The sequence below is a fragment of the Alligator mississippiensis genome, chromosome 13, assembly GCF_030867095.1.
Source record: "Alligator mississippiensis isolate rAllMis1 chromosome 13, rAllMis1, whole genome shotgun sequence".
Lineage (NCBI taxonomy): Eukaryota > Metazoa > Chordata > Crocodylia > Alligatoridae > Alligator > Alligator mississippiensis.
The window spans coordinates 42,895,350-42,908,232 of NC_081836.1; the positions used below are offsets into that span (position 1 = coordinate 42,895,350).

The following is a 12,883-nucleotide window of genomic DNA, read 5'->3' on the forward strand; positions in this document are numbered from 1 at the left end:
GGATCATCGAGTCCAGCCCCCTAATTTATTTCAAAATCATTGTTCTGGTAAATGTCCAAATGTAGATATACCCTCTCTGGGTCTCTGATATCACACAGGGCTTGCAGAACGGACACTTGAACCTGTGACTCCTAGAACCCAACCAGAAGACCAGCCTTCATTTTTCCTTGGTGCCTTTGCAGACATACACGTGACACTGTCTCTGGAAGAACCCAGCATCCAGTGACAGGTTCAGCTCTTGGCCCCTGTGAGTAAGGCTGCTTTATATCAGCTGTTTGAAGCCAAACTTCTTCCATTTTTCCACATTGCCGGCTGGAGTGTAAGAGAACAATGGTGAGGGGTGTAATCCAAGTGGCTAAGCAATGATTACTGCCCTGCACCAGTTTGGTGCCAGCTTTTCCAAAAAACCCCCCTCCAGCTGCATTCTTACTTGCTTTTTTAAGCAGGGAGAATACAGCTGCCTCTGAACACCTTGGACTAATTCTGTGGGCGCAAGGGAGTGTAATTTATTTTTTAAGTGTTGATCTGTATTCAGTTTGAGGCAGCTAGATGGATATTACTTCCTAGACCCTGTGCCTGCTGGTAGAGCAGGCTTGGACTCTTCTTGTATTTACGCTGTTTAAAGGTCATCTGCATTAAAATCTATAGTGTTTAACATTCTACACTTCTATTTCCACTGCATGGGCTGTGTGTGGGCCCACAGTACATAATACTACTGCCTTCAGCTGCTGGAAATAATGGGTACCAATCCATTAGTTCCTGGAAGTCCCTTGAAGTGGCAGTACCATTATAACTCTCAAGCAGTGATAAATGCCAATAAGGTAGTCACTTAAAGTGCACAGTGGCATGGTATGGATCACTGCACTAAATGTAGCAGTTTGTGGGTTTTATCAACTGCTAGATGCAGTATAAAATGCTCTAGAAGCTGTTTTTATTCATAGCCCTTTTGCCCTGCTCATTGCAAAACACTTTTTGCCATACAAATCAGCCCATACAAATTTAGACATTTGGGAAAGGGCATTTTGATTTTGAAGAAGCTCAGAAGCCAATTAAGTTCCCTTCCAGTGTATCATACTGCACCCCAGTGAGACCTGAAGAGAAAAATACTTAACTCTAGTGATTGATAACCATTTATTAGTGTGTGAGCACATCCAAGGTGCACATGAAACAGTAATATTTGGCTTTGAACAAATTATATTTTATTTTTCAATCAGTGATTAAAGAAGGCACTTCCATTTTGTGAATGGTGCATCAGGGGGTGTAGCTTCCAGAAGAGAATGCCTATAGTAATTGAATAGTTGAGACAAAATGAAGGGTAGACTGGATTAGGAAAGGTTTAACTGGACAATGGCTTTTTCTGTAACACTCTTGTGGTTGTGTGAACTGCAGTCCACTGGGATTTAAATGGTCTCACACTCTAGAATTCAATTTCATTCTGAAAATCCTAAGGTGAATTACTCTTAATTTAAAGAAAACCTGTTTCAAAATACATTTCCTGATAAACAGTTGTTTGCAACACAACTTCAGTTTATAGACTGGAGAGAAGACAGCTGTGCTTCTATCACCATAGGAGTGTGTGTGGCTTTGGAACTAAAAGTAGATGAATACAGTGCTAGATGTGGTCTTCCCTCCCCCCTTGCTGCAGTGTAATTGGCAAGCGTGTTATCTATTCACTGGCTTTTGTTCCATTGAAGTCGCCATCTCTTGAATCGGCTTCCTCTTCTGAAACTTCTGATGCATTTTCAATTACTTTTCTGCCTCCAGATCTACGGGCAGGGGCAAAAGTTGGGGGCTCATTTCCCCTCCTGCAGCGAGAAAAAATAGGCATTAGATCACTGAAATGCTTCACAATCCAAAGCTGACCTAAGTGCCTGAAGCTTGGGAGCAGCACCAGTGGGACTGAGTATCTTTAATGCAATAAACAAGCCCCAAACAGCAGGGCTCTAAGACCGGGATTGGCACCCTTTTCAAGGTGCAGACCAGAACAACCAGGCTCCAGTCTGGCATGGATCAGGTGGTGTCTGTGGTATATCAGCAGCAAGGGGAATTTGCCTGTGGCTGTGTGGGGCCAGGCAGTTGGGAGTTGTGCTGGCACCGCTGCCACCTTTTCCAGCCTGCTGCTGCCTGGCTGGAGGGAAGCTGCATCCATACTGCTTCCACATCCCCACGGCCTGCTCTCCCAACCTGGAAGCTGCACAGCTGTTCCTATGGTTGGAAGTTGTGCCTGTGCTGCAGCCAGAGAGCAGAGGGTGGGGAAGAGTGGTGATCACAGTACAATTTCTAGCTTCCTGGCCCCAGTGCAGTTTCTTGCTGCCCAGCATGAGTGCAGGCAGAAGCAAAGCTTCTGGCTCCACAGGCTAGATCCAGTGGCTCTATGTTGCTGAATCCTGCTCTACAGCAACTTCCTGTAACTTGTGCGTCTGCCTGGTACTTCCTGTGGGTGGATGCAACTAGACAGGTAGAGCTGGTGAGTCATGGCCTGGGTTTTCTGCCTGGTGCATGCAAAAATCCCAGCCTGTGTTCTGGGAATGTCTCATGCTTAGTTTCCTTTTTGAAAAGCTCAGGCACAATCAGACGCACGCAGCGAATGTCTTGCTGAGTCCTCGTGTTTTATATGTGCAGCAGCTACTATGCCCTGTGTGTAGGAGCGGACCAGGAGCGCATCTGGTGGCAAGACAGTGGCACATACCTGCTGCTATCTCAGAGCGGGGACATTGTAGAGGGATAATCCTGCTTTCCTGAATGGTGCATGCCTACACCCCTGGCAGTGGGGTCCTATAGTGCGTTCTACCTCAGAGCTGCAGCCTGTTTCATCTAAGGGACTGAGGAGCTTCCCTGGGCTCGCTTCATGGGTGAGGAGGAGAAATCCAGAATGTGGCAATGTTCTGTTCCTGCCTAGGATCTATGGCCGGGCCTCACGTATCAATGGCCAGGATGACAAGCTTCTGGCCAAGAAGCTGCTGAGCCTGCTGTATTCGGCTTCTCCCCTCCCATCCCAAAATACATTTCCTACTTTCACAACAGGCATGGGGAAACTTCTGCCACCAACCAAACAGAGGGAGGGCAGGGAGGAAGGAGGAACTGAGCCACTGCAGGTAGAGGAAGAAGAAAAGGAAGATGTCTTCTCAGCCAGTGATACTACTGCAGCAAGGCAGGAATGGAATGTGGCCTTTATCATTTGCTCCTTGTTAAGCAAACCTTTTGTAAAGGCTTCAGGGTAGACATAAGCAAGGGAACAAATTCATGATCACTGAACCTTGTGCAGTGATTATTAATGGGAAGTTAAACACATCCAGCTGCACACTTTGGTACAGCAATCATGCATAAATACTTAAAGGTTTATCTTGTCCTTGTGAACAAGTCAGTCAGTTTCACGACTATTCAGGCCCAAAGGTTAGTCTCCCTAATAGGCAAGTAGGCAAAAATATTGGCTGGATTCTCAGCTTTTCCAAGTAGCTCAAAACTGGCATTTCTCTTGTGGAATCTTCCATATGTAGATTTAATAGCTTTAATAGCTACTGCTCTAACTTAAAAAGCTTTCATTTTGCCGTGAGTCTGCTATAGCAAGCAATCAGCCAGGTAATAATGTCTTGTTTAAGAACTAGAGCTAGTGAAAGCAAGGACCATGTCTGCATAAGCATCATTAGCCATTTGGCTGTAACAGGTGCCTTATCTGAAATTTACTTCTACTCTTAAACATGATACTGAAGTGCTGTTTAAATGTGGAATTAATGCCACTATTAACATATATAAATTACAATGATTTAATGTATATCAGTGTTTTAAACCAGTACAGACACATACTCTTATATTCAGCTTAAGATAATGGGATATAATTGAAGTTTTGTCTTTCTGAAAATGTCTGTTCTTAAACCATTTGTACTTGTTTAACAAATAGATTATTAACCACAATTTTAAACTAACAGGTGCAACTTAAATGAATGTAGGAGAAAGATTGTTGTTTGGGGGTGAGGCTCCTATATCCCCTATAATACAAACTAGAAAAACCTTTCCAGCCTTTAATTATGCCGGATATTTCACTCTCCATCTGGTCTGCCTTTGAACAAGCACTACATCATGACTCGTCATCATTTCATTGGACACAAAAAGCTGAAACTGACTAACTGCAGTTGCTAGGACAAAATGCCATCTTTAAATATTTTTGTAACAGCAGCAAGGCCTGGCATTTGCAAAAGAGAAGGTACACAAATATTACAGAATACTAATTACTTAGAATCACTTCTGCTCTTTGCAAAAAGCTAATCCAGACAGGGTGTCACTAATATGATGCTGTGTTAAATTGAAGTATCAAGCCGTCCAAATTGGGATACTGGTATGTTTTAAACAGCATTTTCTCCATCCTACATTCCATGATATAGTCACGCATCATAAAATATGCAAATAGCAGCTCTAAAAGCATGCATGATAACTATAAGCAATGCAGGCACATATTGCTGTGTAGTGGAGGGTGCAGTCTCATCTTATCTTAAATTAGGTGGGGTAACTGTACCAGACTCCATGATGGTAAATTCTTTCCAAAGCAAATACATTTTTATCTACTGATTAAAATATTTTAAAATATTTACCATGTGCAGTATTAAATATAAATGGGTGGCATTGTGCAGTTCTAACAGCATGCTGCAACAGGTCCATTCTTATCCCATAATGTGCCTGGAATACTCTTACCATTTTTATTCATCAACGCTATTTTGTTTGTGAAAATGTTCACATTTGGTTGTGACTTTAAGAGATGCAAGGAAGAGAAGTTTCATGCAGAAATAAAAATCAGAGCAACTTGTAGGGACTCTGCTGGAAGAGCTTACGAAAAGTGCAAATGTAACAAAAAGTCCACGTTGTAACACAACCTAGCTGTAAGGAGGATGAATAACTGGACAAGCAGCTTATGGAAAATGGCTTATTGTAATATTTGTCTCTTTTGATCAAATTGTTGCCAAGATATCCAAGCCTTCATGGTTTGCAGAAATCTTACATCAAATTTGCTCAGGCAAAAGGAGAATGGAAATTTATGCAACACCAAGCTAGCTGCAAAGTTGAAGGCATGGTACCTGCTTAGTCACTGCGGAGGTTCCTGGGGCCCTCTGAAACAGAGAGAAAGAGTCCCGTGCAGTTATGCTAAGCACATGGTCAGGATCAAATGAATGTAAGTTACTTTAATTAAACAAAGTACATTAGAGCAAATTATTGCACAGCAAGTTGAAATCAACCCTGATGTATTACCTAGAAATCACTCCCTCCCTGGGAAACCAGGGGGAAGGGTCTGAATCGGCATCTCCTTCAGTTTCATGTTTAATTTCTTTGTTAAAGGTCATGAACTGAAGTTTTACAAAAATGCTGCAGAGGCAGAAGCTTCCCTTCAGAGCCTCTTCATGTCACTGGTGGTATAACAGGATCAAGAGCTTTGAATTAAAGCAGAGGTGTCAAACTCACCATGAGCCTGGGGCTCGATCTCATCCATGAGGCTCTTCCTAGGCTGGATTTGAGATGCTGAGGCGATGGCAGGGCAACCAAGAGCTGTGTTGTACAACCCTTGCTTGCCCTTCTGCCACTGAAGGTCACATCCAGAGGGGCCAGTGGCCTTGCATCTGTCACAGGCCATATCCCCCTTCTCCCTGTAGCCCAGTGGGCTGCATGGAACAGCTCCATGGGTGAGGTCTGTCCCACAGGCAGTATCAAAGCTCAGGAAGGCAACTAGTGAATGTTGTATGAGATTTTTACTTGTTTAATGAACAGATGAAAGTGACAGCTTGACACTTCCCATGCACAACTGGCCTGAGCAGAAACCCACATGGCATAATCCAAACTGCAGCCATTTTAGCTATGACACAGAGCCTAATGTGCTTTCTTTGACTCCTACAGCCCTCAACAAGTCTCTGAATGACAAGGTACCCCTTTACAGTCAGTGGACATATGCATATGCATGTGGAGGGAGCTACTTTAAAAAAAAAAGTAAACTAGCTGCATCTGCACATATTCATAACTACTATCAGGGGTCTCAGTTCTTATATTAAATCATAGGTGGCATTTTCACAAGTATTCAGCACTGGCCTAACTGTTCCTACTGAAGCCAAGACATGTTTTACCATTACCTTCAATAGGAGAAGAGTAAAGCCAAGGCCATGTATTTCATCCCAGAGGTAGACTCCTGAACCTTTTCAATTCAGTGGGATCATGATTTCACCGCAAGTCTTTCATGCCAGAGGTGCCCATTTTCATTATGCTGATGTAGAGACTCAAGAAACCTGGAGCAGTGGAGCTAGTCTCCCTATGGTTTAGAATTCGAAATCTCTCATCGGAGGTAGAGAAAATAGCTAACGAACACAAAGCTGCCTTACCTGAGTTTGTTCTTCAGTGTTGCCACCTCCCGGCCTAGGGCCTCACTGCTCTCAGTGGCTTCATCCAGCTCTCGCTGCAGTTTCCTGCGATTTGCATTGATGCGCTGGGACTCTTCTTCAGCCTCCTCCAGTTGCCTTTTCAGCTGTTTGACTCGTACATTGCTCTTGTCAGCCTAAGTGAGGAATAAAAGTAATGCTAAAGAGCTTCAAGTTTCATTTAAATAGGTCTGTCCTATCCTCCTCTGGCTGTACTAGTCTGTGCTGGTTTGTTCCCAAGACACTTTGCTATTGAGATGTTTGTAAAAATTATGAATCACTGCAAATGGAAAATGCCTGCTGCAGAGATGACAACTGGAGGATAAGTAAGCCATGCCTGCCACAGATAAGACTTTGTAAGACTGCATAAGAATAACATTGTATAGGATTTGGGCTTGTACAAAATTTTAATTTTGTCTTTTTCAACTATTTAAATCTATGCTTAAAGAGTCTGTACTAACTAGGAAAACAATGCATATGATCCTACATCTCAAACTGGCAATTCCAGTGAGGTAACTGTTATAAGATGGGAGAGTTTTAACTTAGCTTTTTCTTTATACTGGCAGAGGATCTGAATGAACCACCGCCTGATTTAAAAGTTGAAATCCTAAAATAAATAAATAAAAGTAGTTGAATGACAACTTGGCAGGAGCAGGTTTTGCTTATGGAAGTTTCTTCTGATCCTGAGGGTGAGGGTAAGGGGACAGCCCTTTATTTTACTGGCATCCCATTTTCCCTTTTGATGTACGTTTTGGCTGTAGCCCTTCAAGAGTTGCATCTGCCTCTCACTGTGACGGCCCACAGGCTAACAGTTCTTTTGGGCTGTCTGGTATGGGTAGCTTGAAATGAAGCTCTTAGGTGTTGGGGCAGATTATGGCGTTCATCTGGAGCCCAGTATAGAGGGCAAATGGGACAAGCACCTGCTACCAGTAAGGCCTAACTCCCACAATCAGCCAGGCTGTTGTAATTGGCTAGTTTGACAGGGCCAATGGTTTGGCCATTGCCTTAGTATGGAAGATGGAGGCTCCTGCTGTCCCGCCTGACTCCAGAAAAGAGCTTTACTGAAATGACTAGTTATTTTTCCTTTTTAGTGACTTTAACCATCTACACAATGAAGCAGGACACAGGGTTCTGCTCCAGGGCAACCTTTTGCCTGGCTCCTTAACTAACTAGCTCAGAGTCCCTTTCCCCCCCTGGCTGGACCATCATCACACAGTGCCTTACCTGTTCTTTGTATTGTTCTGCCTGCTTTCTTTCATCTTCAACCTGCAGTAAGACATCCTTCAGCTTCTTGTCCTTCTGGCGCAACGCCTTTGCTGCAGCCTGCTTTTCTCTGCAAAAGACAGTATGATGCTAAGGAAAGTGGATGGTTCTCACATGCAAAACAGGCAGCAGGGATTCTCAGATTAAAGGCCTTATTGAACTTAATAGGTTTGCTCTATGGAAAAACTGAAGAAAGTGGCAAATTTTCCTACTGGTCACTGCCTATTGCACATGTCCTGTGTTTGTTTCTAGCTATAGAAGCAAGACTTATCTCCAGGCACCAACACAAGTGTACAGTTGCTCCTACTCTAGTCATTATTGTTTGACCAGTTACTGTACATCAGGAGCAGGCAATTATTTTGGGTGGAGGGCCATATAACGAGGTTAGGTGAGCTTTCAAGGGCTGCATGAATAGCCTCTCTTTTTTGACCTTTGCTTCACTTCTGATCTTGGGACCAGAAGACCCACCCCCTAACCCCTGACCTTTGCCACTGGAAGTCCTTCCCCTTGCCCCAGAGAAATACTCCTTTTGGGAGGGGGGGTGCCATCTCAGAATCAGAAAAAAAACAAATCATACACTAAAAGTCAAATACCTAGTATAGCACATTTTAATTTTATTACAAAAATAATTTTTTCATGATCTGTGTTTACACAGTGTATCTAGAGGTGATTCCATAATAACTCAAAAATACATTCTTAGTCTTGTATAGTATGTGTGTGTGTGTGTGTGTGTGTGGTGGGGTGTGTATATGTGAGGGGCTGTGGGGGGCAGGGTGTGAGTGTGTGACATTTGTGGGGTGTAAGGGAAGGTGGGGAGGGTGTGGGGATACCCTCCACAATCCCTCCCATGGTGCAGCAGCAGGCAGGGGTACTTGGGGGTGCTGGTGCTTCACACAGGTGCTGTGTCTAGTGGGCACACAGCTCTGGCCAGTGCTGCACATTGCAACGAGGGTGCAGCTCCTGCTGGGCCGTCTCTAGCGCCAGCACTCCCTGCCATGCATGTGCAGCCCCTGAACTCATGCAGTATGGGAGGGAAGCTTCACACACTGGAGCCAGCTGCCTTCCCCACCCCCTGCCATGCAGGACCAGAGGTGGGAAAGGCAGTCAGCTCCAGTGCACGGAGCTTCCCTCTAGTGCCATGCAAGTGCAGAGGCTGCACATGCATGGCAGGGAGCACCGGTAATAGAGATGGCCTGGTGGGGGCTGCGCCCCTCACTGTGATATGCAGTGCTGGCCAGAGCCATGTGCCTGCACTGGGCACAAGCACCATGAGTGCCCCCACCTGCTCCTGAAGCTGCCACTGCCTGCAGGGGCTGAGTGCTATGGGGGAGTGTAGGGGGAGGTCCCCACACCTCCACACCCTCCTTCACACCCTCACGCTGCACACCCAAGCTCCACATTACCGCTGCTCCACAGGAGTGGACTCCACGCTGCTGCCAGCCCCAGCCCCATGCTCCTGCCCAGCTGCAACTCCACTCCTGCACCACTCCGTCCCAACCTGCAGCCCGGAGCAAGCAGGATGCCAGGGAAGCTGAGCAGGTCCCTGGTGACTGCAGCAGTGGCAGCAGCACCCTTCCTGGATTCCAGCTCCTGGAATCTGCCTGCTGGCTGGACCAGGGCCTTCTGCCCACGAGGGTGGGAGTGATGCACAATAGGATATGATGGCAGGGGGTGTATACGTGGGTGCCTCGCTCCCACTTTTGTGGGCAGAAGGGCTGGGCAGGGTACAATTCATTGGTGGGTGCTGTGGGCCATATTGTGTCTGCCCCTGCTGTACATGGTTTCTCACTTCAGCCAATCCCTGCTTCCATAGTCAGAAAGAGGAAAAATATGGAACAGCAGGATCAGGTGAGGGGAAAGGGCAGAACCCTTACAATACTAGCTTCACACCTCCCTCAGGCAGGATTATGGATCAGTGGATCCAGGAATTGTCCTGGTGGACCAGGCAGTCATATCCCTGCTGGTCTGCTCATGGCCCAAAGCATTTACCCAAAGCCACGTCCACCCCCTTGAATAATGACGCAGGACCCGGACATATTGCGTAAGAAGGAACCAGTCCCTTTGCCCACAACCTGAAAAACTCTTCCCCACTTCCCTCTAGTGACAGATGCCAAATGATCCCTTCCATTCTTGGTTCAGAGAAAAGGAAGGTGTGAAGAGGTGATTCAAACCAAAATTACCTGTAATCCTTTCCCTTTTCTGTGCTCCATTAATTGACACAATAATGGATGGCTTTACCACAAAGCTGAGTTTCAGCACCTACGTACCTGCCTTCCTGTTCCAACTGCTCCTCAAGTGAAGCAATTTTGGATTCCAAAGCAGCAACTGTAGCCTTGAACTTGGATTTCACGTTTCCCTCCATCTCCTGAAGTTTGGCCTTCAGCTCTTTGTTTTGCCTCTCCATTTGCTGCCGAGCACTCTCATTCTTCTGTGATGTGGCACGTTCTGCCATCAGCTCATTATTCAGCTGCTCTGTCTGAAATATTTATGAAGGACACCTTAAGCCCACTTTGAAGGGCCCTGGTTTGTTGGGCTAAGGCAGGGACAGTTCAGTTTTATTTTAAATAAAGTAAAATCTTTTAGGGGAGTTATTGAAAAGTGTGCCCAAGGAGTACAAGTACTATAGGGTAAAATAGAGATGGACAGACAAACACAGACACACATGGACTATACCTGCTGCAATGTTTTCCTCAAGCGTTCATTTAGAGCCTCCATGTTACCTTGTTCCTCTTCTAGCTCTTCCTCCATTTGGGAGATTCTTGCCTCCAGACGACGTTTGTCATCCTGGAGGCTTGTCCTGCAAGTTTAAATTTGGGAAGCATGTGGCTTTGGCTTTGACCAGTTGTTCTGTCCTCTAGCAACTGCTGATGACTCATTCAGAACATGGCAGCATTCTTAGGTTCATTCTGTCTATACTAAGTATCTTTTCTTCTCATTTTCCATGTTGGAGAGCTCACCTGTGCCTTCTATGTATTTTTCTGCTGAAGTCCTAATGTGACTGGGTCCAAAACAAAATTAAGGAACTTTCTGTGTGCATCTTTCATGTTACTACAATGCATTAGAAGCTGATTGGGAACTCTGCCCTAAAATACACAAAAGCTTATGCTCCAATGACATGGAACTTTTATTTTTGTACTATCTGAAACACGTCTTTTAATTCTATTATTCTTGCAGGATGCTAACTTTGGTATATTCCCTTCCCTTACTCAACTCTCCTTTGGGGATTGCCTGAGTATGGTCAGGGGTAGAAAGGTAAGAAAGATTTATTGACTTAATAAAAACACAACTATGCGTAGTAATAAGACAAACAATGACAGACAAAAATAATTTGCGTCTAACTTATTGGCAGTCCCCTCTGGTGCCTGATACACAGCAAGCTTCTCTTCACAAAGTTCAGCAAAGTCAGGCATCCCCGATCAACGGTGTCTGAGAGGTACTGGGAAGGACCCTGGAATGCAGTTCTTGGGCTCCTTGAAGTTTATGGGCCCACAGATTCAGGCAACAGTTAACTAATCCTTTTTACAGAGCTGTATCTTTCTTCTGAATGGTTTTCAGATATTTTAGCTAATTTATAGCTTTTGAAGGGCTCTGATAATGTACGACTACTCAGATTCCCCTTACTTTAACTGTCTTTAGACTGACCAATAGCAGTATAAGCCTTGCATTTCTTTGATAAGGTAATTTTAACTGCACCACAGGGCCTTACTACTTTTAGGCTTTGTTAAATTTACTAGGCCTTACTTTATAGAAGGCTTCACTACATTTTAAACTTTAATTAGGCTTTTAGCAACAACATATAGCTTAATATCTAAATAAATATAGAAAAACACTTGGTTTAATTTTCATAGAGCCTTCAAGCAAGCACCTTTATCACCCAGGCACACTTTTCAGCTATCACACTTTACTTTTTGCTTGTTGAAGTACTATGATAGCTATAATTGAGATGTTAAAGCTACATGCGCTATATTGGGAAATGGGGAGGGATTTATAAATTTAGTTTGTACAGTATGAATAGATTTATGATAATAACAGTTATAATATTATTTAGTTGTTGTTATTAGGGTAATAACATATTATGATGTTTAAGATGGTTAGTTAAGTAGTTGAGGTGGCATTTGGTGATATATGAATAGTATAGATTATATTATATTATTTATAAGGCTTGGGCATGTTTATAGCTAGATTGATGATTTGCTCACCCTCTCAAGCAAGGAGAGCTAGTTGAGTGCTTTGCTGAGACTTTGTTTTAAGGTTTTGTAGTTTATTTTTTATTTCATTTTAGTTTTTTAATTGTGGCATGTTTACATTTAACACCCATGAAGTGGGTATTGTAAAGTTGAGAGGTATAGTTTTAGAGGAAATTTTTGGCTATTTTAGGGTAATAGTATGGTTACTTAATTGCAGTAATGGCTTTATTTTTAGCTTTTAAGTAATATGAATTGTATAAAGTCCAGGTGGTACTATTTTTTTGCAGTAAATGACTTGTTTTTTTTTAATAAATATGTTGTTTTATTGTTATGTAGGACACATTAGGTAACTTGTATATGTAGGTTATGTTAGGTGGGTTGAGAGGTTAGCTTTTTATAAGGTTTTCAATTTAATTAAGGTGTTATTAATTTGAATAAAGGGGGATTGTGCTATATACTGAGGGTTATTGAGGGAACTATTTTTTATAAGGGGTGATGTAGATTTTAGTTCTAAAGGCATCCTCCTCCTAGCCCCATGTTTAGTAAATAAGTAGTAGTTTAGTTTTTATTTTTTACTTTTTGCACTAGGAATTAATTTTTTTTTTTATTATAGCTTTTTTAAGTGGTAATTTAGGTATTTTGATAGGGTTTTACCTTTAATTAGGCTTTTAACAACAACATATAACTTAATATCTAAATAAATATAAAAACCCCCACAATTTAATTTTCATAAACCCTTCAACAAACACCTTTATCACACAAGCACACTTTTCAACTGTCACACGCACGGGTGCACGTGCACCTGCTGAGATTGGCTGTGCACCCCCTGGAAGCGTCAGTCGCAAAACCGGAAGTTCACTTTCAGTTTTGCTGGTTTTGCTGCTGGTGGTTCCGGGCTTGGCAATTGGCCGCTGGGGGACTCCCCCATCCTGGTCGGTGATTGGCTGCTGGGGACTCCCCCTCTCCCCCCATCAGCGATCTTGGTGCCCCCCCAGACTCGGGAGGCACCATGCTCATACCCATTCTAAAAACACATCTGTGCTG

At 43.7% G+C, this 12,883-nt stretch overlaps 1 protein-coding gene across 2 annotated transcripts in view; it reads right to left on the reverse strand.

The window, feature by feature from the left end:
• Positions 1-1,112: 1,112 nt before the first annotated feature.
• Positions 1,113-12,883, reverse strand: part of MYH11 (myosin heavy chain 11) — a 97,048-nt gene continuing 85,277 nt past the window's right edge. The window contains exons 37-42 of one of the 2 annotated variants that reach the window (XM_014610770.3): positions 10,326-10,449; positions 9,920-10,128; positions 7,614-7,722; positions 6,354-6,526; positions 5,067-5,099; positions 1,719-1,805 (exon numbers count right to left, since the gene is read on the reverse strand). In XM_014610770.3, coding sequence (XP_014466256.1) covers positions 5,075-5,099; positions 6,354-6,526; positions 7,614-7,722; positions 9,920-10,128; positions 10,326-10,449 — 640 coding nt within the window. In that variant the 3' untranslated portion in view covers positions 1,719-1,805; positions 5,067-5,074. Of the gene's footprint in view, positions 1,806-5,066; positions 5,100-6,353; positions 6,527-7,613; positions 7,723-9,919; positions 10,129-10,325; positions 10,450-12,883 lie in introns of both variants that reach the window. The other variant, XM_006261582.4, reaches the window with a different exon arrangement.